The sequence below is a fragment of the Camelus dromedarius genome, chromosome 7 (assembly GCF_036321535.1).
Source record: "Camelus dromedarius isolate mCamDro1 chromosome 7, mCamDro1.pat, whole genome shotgun sequence".
In the NCBI taxonomy this organism is placed as follows: domain Eukaryota; kingdom Metazoa; phylum Chordata; class Mammalia; order Artiodactyla; family Camelidae; genus Camelus; species Camelus dromedarius.
In genome coordinates, this window is record NC_087442.1 from 36,513,368 (window position 1) to 36,536,501 (window position 23,134).

The 23,134-nt window shown below is 44.0% G+C and overlaps 1 protein-coding gene across 2 annotated transcripts in view; it reads left to right on the forward strand.

Annotated features, from left to right (window-relative positions):
• Positions 1-12,856, forward strand: part of AOAH (acyloxyacyl hydrolase) — a 153,854-nt gene extending 140,998 nt beyond the window's left edge. For both annotated transcript variants that reach the window (XM_064487443.1, XM_064487444.1), the window contains 2 exons: positions 3,921-3,997; positions 11,400-12,856. In XM_064487443.1, coding sequence (XP_064343513.1) covers positions 3,921-3,997; positions 11,400-11,528 — 206 coding nt within the window. In that variant the 3' untranslated portion in view covers positions 11,529-12,856. The remainder of the gene's footprint in view (positions 1-3,920; positions 3,998-11,399) is intronic.
• The last annotated feature ends 10,278 nt before the right edge of the window (positions 12,857-23,134 follow it).

Sequence of the window (23,134 nt, forward strand, 5' to 3'; positions counted from 1 at the left end):
AGACATCCTCCCACCTCCCGCGTCATCAGTGTATGTAAAGCACCCACTGCATTCTTCCAGGGCTTACGACAGATGGATAATAGATGTTTATTCTCTTTCAGTGTCTAGCCCCTCTCCCATCACCAGTCATGCCTCTGGATCTCTTTGAGTTCCTCAGAGGTGGCTATGGTAGAAATGCATCTCATTATCACACTGCCCCCTTTCATCAGAAATAAAAACCCTATAGAGTCGCTTATTAAGTCTGGAGTCTTAGTAGTCACACGAAAATCCCTGCTCTCATTTCTGTACTGTAGTTGAGCGGACGATTGCATCACAAGTATTTTTCATATGAAATTTACAATTTTACACCCTGTGGCAGAGCAATTACAGTTGAGAGTCCCTGTCCCTTGAGGGCAGACACGAGACCTATCTGTTCTCCACTCTGATAGCCTCAGCCCAGCACCGAAAGATGAGATGACTGCTCATCCCCCAAAGGCTCTTTTTTGTCTCTTGCTGACTCATCCTCTAACTGGTTATGGACTAAATAGAGGCAGCAATTTTTCCTCCCTTCGGGAAATGACAGCTTGAGCAGGTGATGTCCTTTTTCTTCGTCTTTACCACACCTCCCAGACAGAGGAAGGAAAATGCCACTTAACTGACAAGTCCATTTTTTCCACTGACACCTTAAATATATCACCAGCTGCCCTCAGTTTCTAAGACAACTCAATTGGCATAAACCTGGTTCTTAGTTCCCCCCATGTGTATGTTTGTGAGAACAACCAGTGACTTCAGGGTGCTGACCGGAGTTCAGATTTCTCTTTTAAAATATTTATTAATGTTACTGTTCATCAAGGAGCTACCAAGGGTTCTATGAACCTTCTCCTTCTATTGGATCTCTGAAGAACTGGTCATTAGCAGAGTTTCTTCAACTTTACAAATAAAATATATTATATGCTGAACCCCAAGAGATCATTCAGGATCATCCAAGAACTTTAATTCAGGTGTTCCAGAAAACAAATAGGAATTCTTTTACCTACTTTTAATCATGGTCTCAGGTAGGAATGAAACTGATCAACTTACCATGCTACCCTGCTTGGACCTCCCACTCTAAAGTCAATCAGGGAAGAAACAGAAACCACTGTCTGGTATTGTATTTATTTTTAGAAAGCACAATTTCACCCTGAGATAAACAAACTAAAAAGGGTCACTCTGTCTAGCACTGGTCATAATACAGGTAAAACCTTAAACTCTTGCCTGTGAGTTACTGACTCTTCCTGCAAGTGTTATAATACTGACATCTGCAGATATTCAATGACTGGTAACCCTCACAGACACAGTAATCACGTGATAAAATGATGTTTTCCACTGTAAATAGACTGACTGCAGACTTGATAAGCATTGATACGTTTTTTAATACTTACTGGATTATTTTATATGATAAGCCAGCTCTTTTAAAGGATGGACTCCCTGTAGTGTCCACTAACGTGGCAGAGGGGAGCAGGAACATGTTTCCTGGCAGGGAGGACTATGTTACCCCTGACATGGTTTCGATCACTGGAGTATGGTGACAGTAGAACATGGACTGCTCCCACTGGCCCCACCCCCACCCAGGGTATGCCCCTGCTCCCTTGTAAAACTTGGCAACTAAATATCCCTTTACTTTATGCTTTTGTTCCTCAGTTTTCTTATCATAGTCCCTACATTGTGAGATTGTTCAGGCCTCTAAAGGGAGTAGAAGGAATGACCATCCCTTCTGATTTTGAAAAACAGTCATTAATTCTGATGACTGAATTATGTCCATTTGTTCCATGAAGTACGTAATATCTGTCACCACCTCTCCCTTTCTTTAAGAGCTGTAGTTTTTGTTTTTGTTTTTTTAGTTTGGTAGTTAGCACATAAAATTTAAATCAAAACAGAAACAGCCTAGGCTAACTTTAAGCCTCGGTGCCAGCACTCAGTCACACTAGAGGAAGCATGCATGTAAGGAAGTCCGGCCTTTTTAATATGAAGCTCCTAGCAAACGTTTCTCTCCAGGAATACGATCTTGGCTTAAACTGTTTTCTTTATGGGCTCCAATTTGCTTTCCACTGTGCATTTTCCAGACCTCCAGATCACTATAATTCCTTTCTGAATGTTCTCTTGCCAGTGAAGGCACACTGTTTAGATTCACTTTGTGACTCAATCTTCACTGCAAAGGTGAAGAGTCAGAAAGTGTTGTAAGGAACTTCCTGCTTCCACTGGGTCAGAGCATGTGTGGGTGGTCCAGGCCCACAGCTTGCTGTCTGTCTCTTTAATGCAACCTTCCTGTCTTATTCATCCAACTCTTCACAACTTTTCAGCAGGCCTCCTGAGGTCTCCACTGGCTTAGATTTCCATTGTCTTTTTAACATGGTCTGGGAATTTCTTAACATCCGATTGAGATTTTCTTTCATTCTTTCTTTTCTTTCTCTTTTTAACATTTGTATAACGTAAGGTAAAACCAAACTGAAAATAAGGGGAGAAGCAGAAAGGGCTGAAAAGTTCATAGAAAGCTTGGGTGAAGTAAAGGGACACAAGTAGAATGGAAGTTAGGTCATTTTTGAAGCCACAGAGGGGACAGGGAGTCTCACCTGGGCTGGGCCTTTCCACATCATTGCTGATTTTTGTATTGCAAACCCTGTGGGACTGCAAGGCAGAGATGAGACACATCATACAAAAGGACAAAAAGCACTGAGGGGGCTCAGTAGGGGTGACACTGACTCTCTATTTGAAGAAACTTCTGAATGCTCAGTTCTCCATTACGGGTAATTGGTGGGGTGTTCAGATTGGAAGTGGCTCAGATAGAGAATCAGCATAAAGTCAGAAAGTAAAAATCCCAGATCCCCTTAAAAAGAGTCCTACTCCTTAAGCCAAGGGGGAGAAGGAACAGCCTGAACCAAGCCTGGGGGATCACCTGGCAGGTGAGCCAGGATGAGCAGGGCTGGGCTGGAGAGCATGACACACTCAGGAGGGCAGTCTGGGACCCACAGATGCTTCAAGTGTCAGGTCCAGGGGGAAAGGCGGAGCAGCCAGAATTGAACCTGAATCAGTAAGTCTGATCCCAAGGTCACACCTAAATAATGGAAGAGCCAGGCAAACTGAAGCTAGGGCCAGACAAGCTTCCCCAGGGCTCTGCATTTTACAGGGTATGGATGGCCAAGGGTAGGATCCACTGGGGAAGTGTGGGCGTGGGCTGCACTGCGGGTGGCAGGTTGCAGATTTTTCCCTCTGGAGGCTCTCTAGGGATTTGATATTTCCTTGAGGAGTTCTTATTGACTGTATCGTGTTACAATGTAGAGTTCATTGTGCTCTTGCCTTGGGGCAACTGACATTCCTGGTCTCTCACCCCCATTGAAGGACAGTTTTATTGTTGTTCATCATTTGGGGGCTCATAACGTTTTCCCTGTAGCCATACTCACCCTAAATGCAATGTCGAGATTACTTTACATAATTCTATTTCTGACGAACTATGTGGATTTTAATGCCGATTGCTGGACATATGCAGGCAGTGTCTGGAAATGGCAGCCCATGAAAAGAGATGTTAACAAAATGTTTAATTTTCCCCTCCTGCTCCTGAAATTGTGCCCCTGGCCACTGAGAAATGAGATGGACTTACATCGATGTTGAATATCTTAGAGCCCACCCTTCCCCCACTGCCCTCCTCACTATACAAATTGATGCAACAGTCTCACACATTTTTCTTCAAGAGTTAGAGAGGAAAAGGATGCAATGGAAAGACCATTTCTGTTCAGAAAGCCCCCAGCCTGAGATAATGACTCAGAGGCAGCCATGGCTGGGTGAGCATCTGCCTGGAAGGAGCCTTTTTCACAGTCCTTGCTCTTGGTTGTTGACCACTGCTTGTGGAAGTGTCTCTAACCGTGTGTGTGCGCGCACGCGTGCAATCACACTTGTGTGTCCTGCAGTCACGGAGGAGTGGCGGAAGAGAGGCGGGCAGCCCTGGCAGCTCATCGAACCCGTTGATGGATTCCACCCCAATGAGGTAAGTGCAGTCACAACGATGGTTGCTGAAGGCTATTGGTTATATTATTTTTTAATATAATTATGCATCCATTTTTATCCTGTTTTATTCCAGAAAGCATTTGAGGTGATGTACACACATGTGTAAGGTAGATTAGTAAGTATAAGTTATATTAGATTTAAAGGATAAAAATATAAATAAAACAGTAAATAATAAAGTGAAAATCAGAGTACAAAGAAAATAAGGTAGAAATGATACCTGGCTTCTTGACTTAATGTCTACAGTTCATAAGAGGTGTCCCAGGACGTCCTGAGAAACTGCCACTAAGAGCCTATGAAATCAGCTCCATGATTTCTAAGGGGTGATGCAAAGAGGGACATAGTCAGAGCCTTCAGAAAATAAAAAATAAATAAAGTACTCCAAAAAACAAAACAAAACAAAACAAAACAAAAAACACACAAGCGGGGAGGGTACAGCTCAGTGGTAGAGTGCATGCCTAGCATACACGAGGTCCTGGGTTCAATCCCCAGAACCTCCATTAAAAATAATAAATAAATAAACCTAATTACCCACCCCTCCAAAAAAAAATAATAAAAAAAAAAAACACACACACACACACACAAGGATTCCTGGAAGTGAGGACTGTGAGAATTTCTTCTGTGGATCCTTCTAGAAAAGAAGGAGAACTGTAAGAGGGGAACACAGTGTCCTTAGCAATATCCTGCAGTATGAGCTGTTTCTCACTGAGGATTCGAAGGGACAATTCTGGAAAGTAGTTCTACTCTGGCCTCTTCACAGAGCAAGGGGGGCTGGAGGTGGGGCTCTGTCTCCTCCCGCCCTCACCCCGTCCGTGATCCTGGCTTCAGCCAGGGAAGCTCCACTTTTACCTGTTCTACATACTGGACTTGCTCTTGATATTTTATATAAAAAATAGAAAAAGAAGTGGGAGAGTGGTTCTGCCACTTCTAACATTTTGAGAGCCCATCCTCTGCAGGAGGGATGGGCCACTCACCCACAGGCAGTCCTGCACAGCTGCGGTCTCTCTGATGCAGCTTCTGTGGCACTGACAAGGGTCCAAAAGCGAGAAGCGCTCCTGGTCGCCTTGCTCTCCGTGGCCAGCCAGGCCACAGGAGGGCAGATCATCCCCTCAGAAGCCTGCAGGGAACCACAGACCTCCTCCCCTCCAAGCTCTGAGCCCAGTGAGTACCCGTGGGCAGGGATAAGAACTGTCTTAAAGAGGAAGAGCCCCACTCCATCAACAGGGGGATGGACAGACAGTGGGGTCCCACAAATGCTGGGGAAATGTTCAAGTGAGCACGAAATGCCCAGCTTACTGTTTTAAATAACCACAGCCCCCAAAATCTAAGGAATACATCTCAGAATATCTGACTTCCCTGTGTATCACTTAGATGGCTTGATCCAAGAGAATTATTGGCTAGAAGCTGGTTAAATATTATAGTGTGCCCCACTCACACTAAAAAAATGACATCTTTGGTTTTAAAATAGTTAACGTGGAGACCTTCTTTCTGGCAGTAATTAGGTAGTGATTTTGTTGTTCTGTGTTCACCACAGACTTTTATCCTTCTGGTTCTAGAGAGAATGGGGATAAGAGATGATGGTCAGAGAGGGAGTAATCAAGGAACATATGAAAAAGAAGAGGGTTAGGACAGCTTTATTTTAGCCCTTGGGACATATCTGTCTGATCTATCAAAAGACTATTCTGTCCTTGACTCTTAAAATGATACCAGGGTTCAAAGTCTGTCAAACTGGGGCTCTATTTTGCACTCGAGCAGCTTTGCCAATAACTGACTGTTGAGAACAAGAGTCAAAAGCTGAAAATGGCTGAATGCTGTCCGTAATCTTAAGTTATTCCTGAGAGATTTGCTCACATGCTGGGAGTGGGTGGCACAGTGTGCAACAGTGGCAGAGCCACATCTAACATGGATGACAATGGATAGATATGCCTAAAGCTTGCCTGGTTATCATGTATATCAAGCTGAACGGTCTTGGTGTCAAATTGCCATCCAAGGACATTTATTGAGCGCCTACCTCGTATCAAACACAGTGAGCACTCAGGAGTGAACAGGAAACCTGGCCATTTAAGGAGATGACAGGATAGAGTGGGAGAATGACATGTGAATACATAATTAAACATAAAGTGGTCAGTGCCTCCAGCTGTGCAAACACAGATGCTGTGGGGGCGTTCTGGGGAAGAGGGGTGCTAGGAAAGGTTTTCAGAGGAGCTAACTCAGAACTAAGACCATGAACTAGTCAAGTGAAAGGAAGAGGGGGAGGGCTGCAGAAAGTGTTGTGAGCAAAGGAAAGTGCAAGGGCAAAGACTTGAACAGGAAAGAAAGCTCGGCACACGGCACACAGGAGGAGAGAAAAGTGCTTCCGTGTGACTGGGACAGAGAGCCGAGAGTGGAGTTGAGAGAGAGGATCAAGAGACGTTTTCAGGGACAGATCACATAAAGTCTGTATGGGGTTGGACCTTTTCAACTGTGAGGAATGGTGAGCCACTAGTTGAGAGCTGGAGAGAATGGCAGGGATGAGATTGGCCAAAGGGATCAAATTATGAAGAAATAGACCGAGGATGAAGATTGAGAAGGTGTTTTCGTTATCTACTGTTGCATACCGAATTACTTAAAAACAACACACATTTCTTAGCTTACAGTTTCTGTGGGCCAGGAATCCAGGCACAGATTAGCTGGGTCCTCTGCTCCAATGTCTCTCCCAAGTTGCAATCAAGGTGTCTGCCGGGGCTGGGTCTCATCTGAAGGCTTGACATGGATCAGCCTCCAAGCACAAGTTTGTTGGGTGAATTTAGTTCCTTGAGGCCTGTTGCTCAGAAGCCACCCGTGGTTTGCCCTGCAACGTGGAAGCTTGCTTCAACAATGAGTCCAAGCCAAAATGGCAACTGAGGCAATCTGCTAGCAAGGCAGAAGTCACCACTGCATGTAACAGCATCCCAGCACCTTTGCCGTATTCTAGAAGTTAAAAGGAAGTTACAAGTCCCACCATGCTCAGAAGGAGAGGGATTACACAGATGTGAAAGGTGGGAACCATTGCCGATCACAGAAGGACCCACTAGAAAGACCTAGAAGATCATCGGATGCCTCCAGGGAAAGCAAATGTAGCAGAGAGTTGGGAACAGCAGTCAAACTGCTGACAAAATGCAAAGAAAGTTCATCTTAGAAAAGAAATATCATCGCAAAGACCCAGGACCCCAAAAGAAAAGGCCCAGGACCCAGATTCATGGCCTCGGGGAGCTACAGCAACTCTACCTGTTCAAATGCCCACTTTTTAAAACCTTTGCAAAGTTAAGTATCTGAAAAGGCACTTAAAGGATCTCTAAGCCTAAAATCAGACAATAGTAAACAGAAAATATTAAAAGAGCCACAAACATACATCAAGTCCAGTTGCCTTGGCTATGCCAGGACCACCTAGCCAAACATCCTTGACATCTCCTGCCTTAGAAGCTTCATCCAACAAAGCTTTCTGCAAAATAGCCTCCTCTCCGCTCATCTTGCAGGTAGAACCTCAAATCATCCTCTTCAAACTCTTCCTGCAGGCAGTGAATTTTCCATGACATCAGTGCCCCTCCTTTCTTGAGTCTTGAACCCTGTAGACTGTCTGCTGGAGGCCGACATCAGATATAAAATCAGTGCACTGGCTTTAAATAAGTTAATAGCCTCTGGGTTTTTATTTGTCTCAACATGAAAGCCCCTGGGAGCCTAAGGTCCTAGGCAGACTTGTGGAATCCCTCAAAAAAGGCAGCTCTGCTGGCGGTGGGGAGAGAGGAGGGAGGGCCTTCTGGGCCAGGGAACCTTCAAACAGTCACTTAGGGTGGCCCTGCCAGTGCATCAGGGACCACGTCTGCTCAGTTTGCTTTAGACACCAACTAGCAGCAGTGGTTTTGGTGGTGACACACCGAGTCATATTTTTCCTTACATGTGTTTAAATACGTCTTATACCACTGTCATGTTGTAAGTTTACAAATTTAAAATTAATTGGGACCGAAAGTAACCAGGCCTAATAGACTCTGTTTCTGGGCAGAGTAAGAGGCCAGAGAAGTAAAGCCATGCCTTCCCTGTGGTGAGGGATTCCCTGCAGGTATTTAAAAGCAATTTCTTATCGAGGTAGCCTGGAATCGTTCTTCCTGCAGGAAAAATAAATCCAGAGTGGATTTTTAACTTTGGTCTGGTAGAATTCCAGAGTTAAATTTAGCAAGAGTTCAACTTAAAAGGTATCAAGTCATGATAAATTGTTGGTGAAATCTGTACAGACTTGCTCTGAATTCATTTAGTCTCTAAAAATATTACAAAAATGTAGTTACTATTTAGGGTTTGTTTTACGGTTGTCTTAAGAGTTCTATTTTTGTAGCAAAACACATACAATTAGCTTACAAAATGGGAGTGTGGAGGAATCCCAGATTACGTCCAGCTTTGACCACTGCTGGGCTTCTGACATGCCTGGAGATGGGAGAATATCGTGAGCATGTGGGCTGGATCTGACACGATTTGCTTGGAAGGCCAGGTACTCTCCGAAAGAAGAACTTATAACTATGGTTAGGCAAAGAAGCATGGCTCGATTCTAAATTGTCATCAGAAGGGAGAAAAAATTCTAAAAGCCATATGGTGGCTGTCACCAAGGTCCTAATCAAGAAATGATACCAAGTCTCTCCCCTCCCACTGCCCTCTCCGTGGACCCATGCCTGAATCCTAGGGGGATCAGGGGCTGCAGGTAAAACCTGAAAGAGCTGCTGCTTATATAGAAACTTATATAAGACAGTGGGGTGTTGAGCTGCCCTGCTTTGTCGCCTCTTCTATGAGAGTGTCCAAGGGGAACGAGAGGAACCTTTGCAGTGGACCAGTGACCATCAGCAGCAGGCAGACAGGTGGGTGGCAGTGCCCCACAGAAGCACTGGGGTGCAGGGGTGCCTGCAGAACAACACCAGGGCCTGTCACACGGGGACTTACCCGGAGGAAGGGCACACCTGCTCGAATTGGCAGCGATGTCTGGACAGAAGCAGCACCGCCCACAGGGCAACTATCTGGACTCTCTGCTGCTGGGGCCCTGCAAGAGCACAGGCAGCCGAGGCAACTGCAAAGGAAGAGACCAGGAAGGGCCTGCCTCTGTTAACCAGAATGTTCCACTTAACCAGAGCCTCATGTTGGACCAGGTTTCATTCCATGTATGTGTTCAGCAGGGTTAGTGAATGAGGCAGCCTGTGAACCACCCCCACCCCCACCCGGTGCTGCAGATGATGTGCGCACTGGCAGGAGGAAACTGTCTCCATGCCCTGTACTGAGGGGAGGTGTTAGGGAGATGTGTAGTAAAAAAATCTCCATCAGTGAAATAAATTAGCTTGCATCTATCTGATGGAGTATTGTGCAGCGAATAAAAACGATATTGATCTACCTTTAGTGACACAGAAATATGTTTGTAATATAGAGCAAAGGAAATAAAAGCAGATTATAGACTGCTGGGATGATTCCTCAACCATATGCATTTGTCAACACGCGTGGAACTGCTTACCAAAAAGAGTTAATTTTACTGTGTGTAAACTATACCTCAAAAAGAGCAGATTATGAAATGGTATTTACAGAAGGATCCAGTTTGTGTGTGTGTGTGCGTGTGTGCGTGTGTGCAGGCCTCCCAAAGGCTCTACACTCAATGTTAAGAGTGACTATCTGTATTATAATTAAGATAACTTTTATTCTGTTTTTCTCTTTTTGCTCAGTTATCTTAAATTTTTTCTCAGGTGAATAGGTATCGCTTTGATACTTTTAATTGTGAATAGGGAACCACAAAAGATGCCTGTGTTCAAAGAACAGTTCACTGGGAGAGATGAGGATGGCAGTGCCTTGGCCTGTGCAGTGCATCACGGGAGTGACAGGAGGGGGCTGGTTGTGAGAAAAGCCCACAGTAGGTGCTCTCAGTAAACGGTTCTCAGAGGAATGAATGATTATAGTGGGCCATTCTATCACGTCTCTAGTTTAGTAATAACAATGCCATTCTCATTTCAGATCCAAAATATTAGCAGTGCACACTCATAAACAGTTTAATCTCCAGTAGAGTGGCAGCCAACCAGTTGCTTTCAAGTCAGACAGTTACCACACGCTCAAATCTGAGCTCCTGCATTTTAACTTTCCTTTTCTTATCCTCACCCCCCTCTCCTCCCTTATTAATTTAGACTGGGAAATAAATGACCACAAATGCCTTGGTACCACATAATTGTTAGGAAGACTGCTTAGGGGTATCAAGTTGAAAGGCAAAAAAAACAAAAAAGAAGAACTAGTAATTTTTCACAGACCTGGAAGCAGCCTACTTTGTTGAGAACTAGCAGGAAACACAGCCCACAAGAAGTCCTCTGTTTGCAAAGACACTGATCGCATAGTGTGTGAGAGACGACCAGACCCTTCTTGGAAACCTGCTAGCTTGACAGTCAGCCTGTTTGGGAGTAGGGGGTATGTATGTGTGTGGTATGTGTGTATGTGGGGCTTGGTACGTGAGGGTGTGTGTGTGTGTGTGGTATGTGTTGTGGGGGGGCAGTTGGGGGTGTGTCTGTTCTAGACACCACACGGATACGATCACGATTATATTGTTGGGTGGATGGAATCTGGGGTCCACCTCCGAAGGCTCAGGAACATATTAAAATACTGAGGATATTTAATGTATCGACTTCACTAGTTCTAGTTTTTTCTAACAATTGCTAAAATCTTATACACAGTTGAGACCCAGATAGGTCTTTAGATCATTTATTCATTTTGCAAATGAGAGAATTTCGGCCCAGAGAGTGGAAGAGGGCTGCCCTACATCACAGGGAGCAGGCGGCACGGCTCACTGGAATGAACGCGATGTGCCCTTTGAAGACAATGTCCATGTGCTTCTCATAAAGTCAAGGACATCCCTGAGCATCTTCCCTGAACAGAGTGCTCCCCTCCGAGGCCCTCAGCAATCACATTTCTCTTATCCTTCAGCCTTAACCCCCCCTCCCCCACTGTGGAGATGTAGCCATCTGGGCCCTGGAGGCCTTTCCAGGCCCCATTTGCTAAATGAGGGCATTATCTGCAGAGAAAGACTCCTCATCAAAGGCATGTTAACGACAAGCCACAGGACTGAACAACCAAGAATAGATCCTGCTGACATCGTGAACAAAAGGATGTACAACAATGAACCAGAGAGTGGGCATCAGGCTGGGCGAGCCAGAGACAGGCCTGCTGTGAACTAAGCCAACAATTCCTCCCCTTGGCCCTCCAGCCACACTCCCCCTGCTCACAGCCTCCTTCAGGACCCAGCCCCACCTGAGGAACCATCTTGGAGTCTGTCCACCACACAAAGAATAGAGTAAATCTCACTGGAAACACCTTTTCTTTGTCATAATTTCCCTTTTACTCTTCATTTGGGTGCTCTCTTGCAGGTGGCTTTACAGCTGGTGGCAGATCACTTCTGGAAAAAGGTGCAGCTCCAGTGGCCCCAGATCCTGGGAAAGGAGAACCCGTTCAACCCGCAGATTGAGCAGGTGTTCGGAGACCAAGGGGGGCACTGAGTCCCTCGGGGACACATGCTCCCAGGGAGCTCAGGGAGACAGAAACTTGGGTAAATGGATCCAGCAAACGGGCTTGGGGCTGCTGAGTCACAAACTCACAGGAACCTCTTTAGCAGCATCTTTGCAAAGTGCTTTTCTCTCATTTAAGAGCTTATCTAAATGACGGTGTGACTGTGTGTGCTTCTGGGATCAGCCCCCTCCAGCTGAACCTCAGATAACCTTTAATAGAGTGCTTTGAGTGCCATTCCAAGCAGTAGGGTATCTATCTGTGCCTTTGAATGACTAGTTGTTCCAAAAACAAATAAGAAATCTAGTGACATTCAGCAACTTACCCAGGGTCTTGGCGTGCCAGGGAACTGGCCCTCCCTCTGTGGTTGACTTCTTAAAGATGGCTCTTCCTCAGAAGACTGTTGACTGGCTGCCAAGGACTCTCACACCAGAACACAAAACTGTAAACACAAAATTAGGTGCAAACTTGAATATTTATTTAGAATGAGAAAAGAAATCACAACAGATTACAGTTTGTAAAAGTTGACAAATACCATACACCCCACAAAGTCAAGGGAAAACATGACAATTTTTCTTTGTTTAAAAGATGTCCTTGCATTCTTTGGCTGCATAATCTGATCGCCTCTTCCTATAACAATGATTTTGTGATATCCCTGTCTATAGTTAGAACAGAAAAATAAAATTTGTTGCTTGCTTTTGATAGCTTAGAAGAGTTAGTTTCAGCTACAGAACTCATTATTGGTAAAGTCGTGTACATTTTTAGGATGGTTGGCAAACTAGGAAGACCTCTATCAAATTTCTTTTATGTGGGACATATTAAAGACACACTCCCTATTTGTGGTGCTGTTAAAGCGTTGCATCCATATAAGCTCAGGAATTCTGTTCAATTCTACTGCACCATATTCTCACTGGTGTGTCACCCCCCGGCCCATCTCTGATCACAGCCATGGGTATGGGGGTCCGTCTCTGTGCTGCCAGCATCCCAGCTCAAGCAGCCCCATCTTTCTACACTCTGTCCTCAGGAGCTCGCCTGACACAGCCCCAGGGGTGGGACAGCTCCAGCCCGGGGTAGCAGGGGGCAATAAATACAGGCGCCAGCCTCTTCCTCTAGTGCTTAGTTTGGGAAAGTCTTCTGTGTGCTTCTAGGGGGTGTCAGCAGAATCGGCCCCCTTCGCTCACAGGAGTGACTGCCTTAAATGACTCTTCCTCCTTCCTTGTGTCACTCTTCTCACTTCCTTGTTCCCACTTTGGGGGCTGGTTTCCCAAAGAAACCACCTGCACCCAAATCTCTGTCTCAATAAAGACAAAATTATAATGACGGTATGTGTATAATTGTGTATGCTTCATTATTTCCTTTACTTTTTAAATTTATTTATTTATTCCTGATAGGGGGAGACTTCTATTTGGACAAGTCACTAGTGTGAACCAGATCTCCCACTCACTGTATCAATGATGGGAAGACCTTACCACAGACTAGCTTCCGGCTTTGTGCATTTCACACCCTGTTTCTCCTCCATGACCCGCACACTTCCTGTGCTGGGAGCTGTAGGGTACTCTCATACTGTGATCTGACCACTAGCCCTGCACCTTTGTCACAGTGCTGGTGGACACTGGGATCGTACCTGGAAGTCCTTCCTACACCAGGATGGCTAGCAATAACCTAACTGTGCACAGAAATGACTGCAAACCACATAAATAGTTCAACCTAAGAGGATCTCTGCTTCAACCTCCATAAGATTCCCATAGCTACCCCAGAGCCACCCAATATATGGGAAATTGTGACAGAGAGGAATCAGCTGTGTTTAAAATATCTTACTTTTGCAAATTTTACAAAGCAAATGACCATGCAAATTCATTGTTGGGGCTCCTTCCAGGGCTTTGGGAAGAACCCTAAAACTTATTCTTTCTTAGATTTCTAGTAAATCTACTTCTGCTCACAAGATTAATTTGCCAGGTTGTGTATGAGCTTCAGTTTTGAGGGCCGAAACACTTCAAATGTTGTCAACCCGTCCATTTCTGTCACCTGGATAGAATCCTAGGCTCAGCATGACCAGCACATGTCCCCAGGAGGTAGATCAACAGGGGACCAACAAGCCCTCAGAAGGCTGCTTGTTTCAAGCAAGAAATACAAACTAGGAGTATAGACTGAGGTGTGGAAGTGTTGGGCTGTGGACACCTGGTATACCCAGCTCCTCCTGAGGGATGTGTCCACTTATAGGATCTTGGTAATTGTATTAGTGGTTTGGGTTTTCCAACATCTCACCTTATTTCTAAGCGCTAAAATGCCAATACTTGTAGTGTTGTTTTGTTACTGTTTTTTATCTGAAATCTTAATCATTCAGTCTCAAGATACACCCAGAGAACACTGCACTAGAATTCTGTATTCCTTTAGAAAGAATTCTGTTCAATCCCCTCTTTGTTTAAAATGCTTCCAGGTTACTTTATGGCTATTCTAATTTTTAGTTCCCAGAGTACTAGTGAAGTTGATAATCTTGTATTGCTTTTGCTGTTTTGGGAGGGGTGAATTCATTTTAGGCCCTGATCTTTTCCCAGAAGGCCCTGAAGGAATAGAGTTATTTTTAAAAGTTGAGGGAAACTAGAAGGAGGAGAGAGAGAGGTTTGGAGGGTACAGGGAGGGGGTTCGCAGGCTGGACTGTCCTCAGCCTGTCCACTTCCTGTCTCTCACCCTAGATGCCATCTCTGCCTTCCACTTTCTCCTGGTTAAATTCTCTTAGGGACTGAACCCCCCCACCTTGGGGATAATTTAACCAGTTCCATCTTCCTCATTCTCTACCTGAGCAGGTTCAGGTGGGAGGATGGAGGTACTGAGTTCTGAGCCCTGACCTCACTCATGGGGCACAGCACCAAGAAATCAAGGGCTGGGAGAGGACAGTGCTCCCATCTCACTTTTTTTTTATAATACACCAATACAGCACAAAATAAATCCTAAGTACCACTCTTGTCTTCTCAAGAACTGGAGTCCGAGGCCAGGTGCCCTCCCCTGGATCAGGAGCCCATGTGTGAGTTGTGTCCACGTCCGCTCCATTTTCTATACTCCACACCAACCCAGACATGTTCCCCTTTTTTGAGATTTAACTATGTCTTTCTCTCTGGCTTGGGGATGTTCTGTCCCTAAAAGACGCTGTGTATACTTCTTACAGCTTCTGACTGTCAGAATTTACAGGAGAGCTGCGGGGAACAGCTTCCATCCCCTATTTCTGCACTGGTGCCCCTTGAGCCTCCAGTTTTTCAGAATCATAGTGTGTGAGTGCTGGCTGGCCTCTGAGAGGCACGTGAAGGGCTTTCTTGGGGTGGCTTGCATCCCTCTCCAACCCCTTGCCGCATTCCTGTGGTGGCTCTTGGGGAGAAGCACCAGAACAGGAACAGAAGCCCCAGGAGACAAGGACCTGGCCAGTCAGGTTCACTCCTGTATCCACAGCCCTACAACAATGCCTGGCCTAGGAGAGGGGCTCAACAAGTAGTACTGAGTGAGCACGTGCATGAATGAATGAGGTTTTAAAGTTGCTCTCCAGGTTTCTCTTCCTGATTTCTTTCTATTTAGAAACAAGGAGCTGCTTTCTGACACATTTAAATTAGCCCCATTGAATCACACTCCTGGTGAGAAGACTGAGAAAGAAAAGCAATCAACACAGAGGATGCCTTCCTCTCTGGGCACGCTTGGTGGGGAGATTTAGGGCCCCTACATGGTCCTCATCTAAACACCCCAATACTATACTGTCATTTGTTTCTCCAGTTTCAGATGGAAGAGTTCTCTTACCCTGTTCTGTTGAAATGGGTCTCCTCACTTTCCACATGGGTAATTACCAAGAATTTCTATCCCTACCCACATCCTTGGGCATCTTTCATTTGGTAGAACCTTTTGGGTTCAGGCCCTCGTGAAAAAAATTTTCAGACCCCCCCTCACCCCCAGCAAAAGCAAAGCAGCTAAAAATTCTTTATGAGACTTGTATTGATACACACCATAGAAGAACTTGAGCCCCCAGGAATTTGCACAACCCCACCCTCTCCCTGAGTTAATACCACTAGAGAAGGGATTCTGAACTGGGGTGTACGGGGACCCCACCCTCCCCCAGAATTAAGAGTGCCTATGAACTTGAATGGGAAAAAATTGTCTTTACTACCTTCTAAGTAAAATTCACCATTTCCTTTAATTATGAACATAGGCAACACTGTATTTTTATAAAACACTGAATGTTTACCGCTGTATTCTTATCTGTCTTTGTCACATATATTTTCATAGCACATTACATCCATTGCAAATACAGTCCATTCTCATCATTCAGAGCAGTTATGTTCTATAAAGTCACCTTGAATACTGAATTAGCAAATGCTGGACCATTGCTCCTAGGGGAAATTACAGGGTTATGTTCCTGTGAGTCTGTGGTCACAAAATTATCGTCAACCAATCAATACACAATCTTTTTATAATGTGTGGCTTTTGTTTAAAGACACCTTGTTTAATTTATATTTGGTTGATTAACGTTGAACTCACAGCCAAAAGCACTCAAACTCATTTCAGTGAAGCTTAACTACCCATCTCTTTTCTTTATAAGGCACATCAGTCTCTGACACTTAAGAACACAAGATAGCACTCAGCACTGAATGTGGCCATTTTAAACAGTGAAGTCACCAACAAAAAGCATAAAAATGCCCCAGATGTGGCTGTAAATACACTAAGAGAAGGACAGTTGTTCACAATATGAGAGCTGAAACCACAGGCAGAGTCTTGCTTTATTCAACCTCAGCCAGGATCGTGCAGGTCTGGCGACTGAAATTTTTCACTGCTCCAATGATCACAAAAGTGCCAGGAGTATTGATTTTGGGGATTACAAATAAAGTTTAGCAAGTAGGTGAGTTCACAAATACAGAATTTGTGAATAATGAGGAATGACCATATCCTGAAATATCATTTATGGCCATCAGTATTTTGAAACACCTGCAAGTATTAGACCCATGGAAAAAGAAATACATAGATTAATGTATGCCCATGTTTTAATATTTCAAAATAGTTTTAGTAGTGTGATATTTGGCTTCGATACAAATGGTTTCCTTTGTAATCCTCTGTTTTATTTTTTGCACTTAAAAATGTTCTTCTGAGAAGGGGTCCCCAGCTTCCCCAGGCTGCCAAGGCGGGTGCATAACACAAAAAAAAGTTGTGTGCTATGGGATGTGTTGCTTTGAGAGGGAAGAACTCCATTGTCTAAAAAAATCCAGAAGCATAGTGTAATTTCTCTGCTTCCTAGAAAGTCACCGGCTAAAAGTTCTGCCGTAAACAAGTGTTTTCACCTCATCATTTACCCAAGATCTTTTTTTTCCCTGTTATTTTTTAAGTTTATTTTTTATTGTAGTAGAGTTGACTTATAATATTGTGTATGACATAGTGATTCAGTTATAGATTTTTTTAGGTTGTTTTCCATTATAGGTTATTACAAGATATTGAATATTGTTCCCTGTGTTATACAGTAAATCCTTGTTGCACATCTATTTTGTTTATTTTTTATTTATTTTTTAACTTTTTTTATTGATTTATAATCATTTTACAATGTTGTGTCAAATTCCAGTGTAGAGCACAATTTTTCAGTTATACATAAACATATATATATTCATTGTCACATTTTTTTCTCTGTGAGCTACCATAAGATCTTGTGTATGTTTCCCTGTGCTATACAGTATACTCTTGTTTATCTAGTCTACAATTTTGAAATCCCGTCTATCCCTTCCCACCCTCCGCCCCTTTAGCAAACACAAGTTTGTATTCTATGTCTATGAGTCTGTTTCTGTTTTGTAGCTATGCTTTGTTTGTTTGTTTGTTTGTTTGTTTTTACCCAAGATTTGGACCCAGAGCCCCTTCTGCTCCTCTTATGAGAACTATTAACACCCTGTGGTCATCATGCTCTACAGAAACTCCTTGGGAGACACTATTTAGAGGAATCAGCCTCTCACACACTCACTGGCAGTGTCAAGAGAGGAATTTCCCAGGTATATTCAGACTAGATTCCCCTCATTCCTCATCTTTTGTGTGAAGCAGGATGTCTTTGGAATTCTTCTCATTGCAACAACTGCCTTCCTGGTAGAACTAAAAATGACAAAGGCACCACCTCTCCTGGGCCCCAAGACGCATGTATGGATTTCCTGATGAATGGATGCATCAATATGCTATTAACATGTCAGTTTCTCATTAAATCTCAGAACAGAATCTGTATTTGCCCAGCAGGATGAACTCTTCTAATCTGATCTGGCAGAGGTTCTAGAATAAATATTCATACAAACTAGAGCTCTTTTAATCTGGTCATTTGCTTGGGGTAAAGGAGGGTGGGGGAGAGGTTGCTTTTAAAGCCTGTTTCTGAGTCACTTCTTAAAACCACAATATCAAAAAATTATGGCTTCACCATCATGAATTTATCGTTAAAGAGGATTATATTTATGCAGCTCTTGGATGGGTAGAAATGCAGAGGAAAAATAAAGAGCACACAATGAGGCTTGCTAAGGATTTCTTTGGGCATTGTGCTCTTGGCTGGCTGCTTTGTTTATAATTAACTATATGGAACATTTACAGGAACCCTTTCGGCCTCAGAGCACTGCAAATGTAACTCACAGGTTCACAAAGCTGCAGTCAGTAAACTGCAGCAGAAAGATGCGTGGGAGGGTGCACCAAGGGTTTCCAGGGTAGCCCAAGCTCAAGGCAGCTTCAGACTCCAGAGATTTTCAGTCTCCCTTCAGGACTCTGCCCTCCGTGTTGGCACACTTTGCACAAGCTCAGAAAAATCCCCAGGTGTTAGTATTTTTACAGTGATCTCCACGTTGTAGCTCTGCAAATATCAGCCTGCACGTCGAGCGAGGCTGCTAGGGGAACGGGGGGCTTTTGAGGAATAATAAGGGGAGACTGCAGGCTCATATAACTCCCATAGAAAGAACAAAACTCTCTCCTGCTGCTCCCTGGAGCTGGGGGCCACATCAAAATACAGTCAGTGGGAACTTCAGGAAATAACAGGTTTTGGAGGCACTTCTCTGGGTTTGAATCTTTTTCAAATTAAGCCCCTGGTGCCTCAGGTACTTCCTCTTTCAAATGAGAGCACTATTGTGAGCAAATTACCAACAAGAGCTAATACTTAAGAGGGCTGAGTGACATGTATTATTTCATTTAATCCTTACAACAACTACAGAAGGCAGGTCTGCTATGATTACCTGCTTTTACAGATTGGCAAACGGAGGCAGAGAGCAATAAAGTAACTTGCTGGAGATTGTACAGCTAACGAATGATGAATAAGGAATTTGAAGCCAGGCTGTCTGTTCCAGGCTCCGTGCTGCTAGCCAGTAGGTGACCACACATTTATTACGTTAAGATAAGGTTTGTACAACTTGGCAAGTGATGAATCAACACTTTTTCTCATTGTGTCTGTAACCAGGGTGTAGGTTGGCCACCACACAGCCTGGGGTCTGCTTTCTCTGTGAAGTAAAGCCGGAACTCAACAACAGACTCCACCCTGCCTCTGCAGTCTCACTCCTTCCGTGTCCATTTCGTTTATCACACATCCCAGCCACAGGAAACGTGTCATGACAAACATGGGCAGCGAGTAAGTCTGCCCGCCCAGCTTATGTATGCAACTCCTTCCACGGACAGACAGCGTCTATTTCTACCCCTCGAGGCCAGCCTGGCCCAGAGAGGGAGGTGCAAAGGAGATGGCCACATCCAGGCCCAATACCCAGGAAACAGAGCTGCCACTATCGCCCTCTCAGGTCTCAGAGTCGCCCTGGAGGGAAGCGGAGGCTATGCTGCTGTGAGATGCCATGGGGTACAAGACACTATGTGGAAGAGAGGCCACATGGAGAAGACTCGAGGTGCCCCAGTCTTCACCGGGGCCTCAGAGGTGGAAGAGGCTTTCCTGGAATTTCCAGCCCACCCTTGCAACAGCTGGATGCAGCCAGAGACCCAGCTGAGACCACTTGGGGCCCAGCCAGCCTGCAGGCTCATGGGACTCTTCTCATTCCAGGCCTCTAAGTTTTCCAGGGGGTTGTTCTGCAGGAACAGTGAATCAAAGACAGGTCCAGCCCTCTCACAGCTCCGTGTCTTTCCATCCGCTGTCTACTCAGCCTTCCCTCCCTTCTCTGACAGGAACATATCTACTCCTTCCTCAAGATCCAGCTCACCCCACTGCTGTCATGGATGGAAAGATACAGACGCACAATCTGCCAGAGGGCGTTAAGAATCCCTAGGTTCAGGTTCAGCTGTTTACGAGTGAAATCCAAAACACAATGCTCAAAAAAGATAAAAAGGTATTGCTCACATAAAAGTCTTCCAGCGGCAGGTGGTGCAGGGCTAGGAGACTCCATGTTGCCCAGGACCCAAGCTCCTTCTCTCATGTTGCCACCACCTTCAGCAGGTAGCTTCTGCTCCGTGGCTCAAGCAAGCTTCCCCGAGCAACCGCTACCTTGACTGCACTTGAGCCGCCCGGAAGCCGGAAACAGGAAGCAGGGACGGGTGGCCACGCCCCTTCCCTGGGCGTCGACTTCTGCACGCATCTCAATTGGCCGAGTGCAGTCACATGACCAGCCAGCTTTAAAGGCTAAAAATTCTGTCTAGCAAGCATGTAGCTGAAAATGGGGAATTTTACTACCAGGAGAGAAGGGAGGATGGATATAGAAGGACAAGTAGCAGCTTCAACTCAGTGTAAGTTAGAACCCACCTGGAAGGCATTTGAGCAATAGGAGTAACCAACACGTCAGTTTCCCTTTCCCTCCCTCGCTACTCAAAATGTGGTTCTCAGACCAGCTTTACAAGCCGGGAAGCTTGTTGAAAATGCACCATCTTGGACTACCTGCCAATGATTCATAATTTGTATTATAATATCCTCGGGTGATTTATTTACACACTACAATTTGCGAAGCACTGATCTAGATTCTGGTTGTACATCAGAATCACTGGGAAACTTTCAAAAACATCCTGGTGCCTGGGTCCCACCCACAGAGCATCTAATTTAGTTGATCTGAGTGAAATCCAGGCATTTGTGATTCTAAAAATCTCTCCCTGATGAGTCTAATGTGTAACCAAGTTTGGCAAACCACTGCTTCAGGCTATTTTGGGGAAGAGCTTGTCTCACAATGACTCCTCTCTTCGGCCACTCTGGAAATTTGTTTGGGGCTTCTGCTCTCATAATCATACCTCACCCTACTCTCTTCATTTGGGCTGCGTCTGTGCACAGTTAATAATGGTTAGGGAGTAATGCAGAAGGTTACACTGTAGCACAGTATAGAAGGTGATATAAAACTGCACATCCCACCTCCTTGCCTTTCAGCACTCCACCCCCACCCCACCTGGAACTCCTCCACTGGGTCCCCTGCTCCAGGCTCACTGCCACCTAATATACTGGTCAGTTCTGCTTTCCCTCAACGCTTCCCTTGAGCCCCTGTCTGAGATGCTCCTGGAAACGTACCAATTCTTACTTCATTGTGCCGAGCAAATTACTTCTCCTGTCTATACCTTACGCCTCTGAGGTCTACATTTCCACATTACATGGTTCGTTAGGGAGTTTGCCCCAAAGAATCTACTCTGGATAGAAAGAATACCACTCCCTTGGGAGACGAAAGTAGCTATGGAAAATGCTTGTTTTGAAACAAGTCCTCTTTACCTTTATGCATTTCAACATCTTTTATAATTCATATCTGACTCATTCTAGAAACCATTTAAATATTTATAAATATACTTCTTAAAGGCAAAAAAAAAAGTGTAAGGCAAAAGTATACTCTAAGTAGAGTCAAAAGACAGATGGAAAAGTAGGGGGAGAGGGAATGCAACTCATTTCACAAAGAGCTAATCTCCCCCATGTATAAAGAGTTCCTGAAAATAAAGGAGGAAAAGAAACGACAATTCAAAGTTTTAATTGGCAGAGTTTACAAATGGGCAAAGTTCACAGAAGTATCAAATGCCCCTTATACATAGGAAAATATGAACATGTGCTCAATTTCTATTATAATTGGATAAATACAAAATAAAACTGTACTGAGAGACTTCTGGTTTCTGGTTTGACGTACAATGAGTTTCTAAGTTGTCACTCCAAACTAATAACAAGTAAAAAGCTGAACAAACTGAAGAACAACAACTTCTCTTAGATCTGTCTGAAAATTGAGGTCACAGGGCAAACCACTGCCCCCGAAGATGGAGAGACAGACAGACAGACAGGCGGACACAGAGAATCACAACTTAGTGGAGCAGAAACCTCCATGGAAACTAGGACTGAGTACATCACGTCTGGATTTCAACAAAAAATTAGAAGACAGTCTAAAAGGCAAAAAACACAGTTTGAAGAGACAGAGCAAGCAGCAGACAAGACTCAGTTATGGTAAGGATGTTGAAATTATCAAGCTGGGAATTTAAAATAACTCTGATTTTAAAATAAAGGCTAAAGAAAAAAGACAGGAAAATAAACAGAACAGAATAGCTATGAACTGTAATACAACTACAAAAGATGTAATATACACATAATAGGAATACCGGGAGAAGAAAGAAACAGAAAGAACAGAAAAAATATTTGCAACAATAATGATGCAGAATTTCCCCAAATGAATGTCAGACATCAAAGCACAGATCAAGAAGACTCAGAAAACACCAAATGGGATAAATGGCACCCCTCCACCAAAAAAACGGAAACAAAAACAAAAAACTACATCTAGGCATATTATTTTCAAATTGCAGAAAATAAAAGATAAAGAAAAATTCTGAAAGAAGCCAGTGGAAAACAACAGCAAATGGTGCTGGAATAACTGGATATCCACGTGCAAAAAAAAAAAAAAGGAATCTAGACACAGACTTTATACTGTTCACAAAAATTGACTCAAAATGGATCATAGACCTAAAAGTAAAACATGAAACTGTAGCATAACATAGGAAAAAAATCTGGGTGGCCTTGGGTTTGATAAAGACTTTTTAGATGCAACACCAAAGGCAAAATTCATGAAAAAAAGAAAACTATTGATAAGCTGGACTTCATTAGAACTAAAAATATCTGCTCTGTGAAAGACACCATCAAGAGAATGATAATACTAGCTACAGATTGGAAGAAACTCTTTGCAAAATACATGTCTGATACAGGACTGTTATCCAAAATATACAAAGAACTCTTAAAACTTGACAATAAGAAAAAGAAGAACCCAATTTAAAAATGGGCAGAAGCTGAACAGATAATTCAACAAAGAAGATATTTATACATATGGCAAATAAACATATGAAAAAAATTTTAGCAATGTGTCATTAGAGAACTGCAAATTAAAACAACAATATGATACCACTGGAAAGCTATTAAAATGGTGAAAGTCCAAAACACTGTCAACAGCAAATGCTGGTGAGTGTGTGAAAAAACAGGAACTCTCATTCATTGCTGCTGCTGGGAATGTAAAACAGTACAGCTGCTTTGGAAGACAGTTTGGCAGTTTCTTACAAAACTGAAAATGCTCTTACCTTAAGATCCAACAATCCCACTTTTCGGTATTTACCCAAAAGCTTAAAAACGTATGTCCACACCAAAACCTGTGCATGGATGGTCATGCATACTGCATACTTGCCAGAACTTGGAAGCAACCTA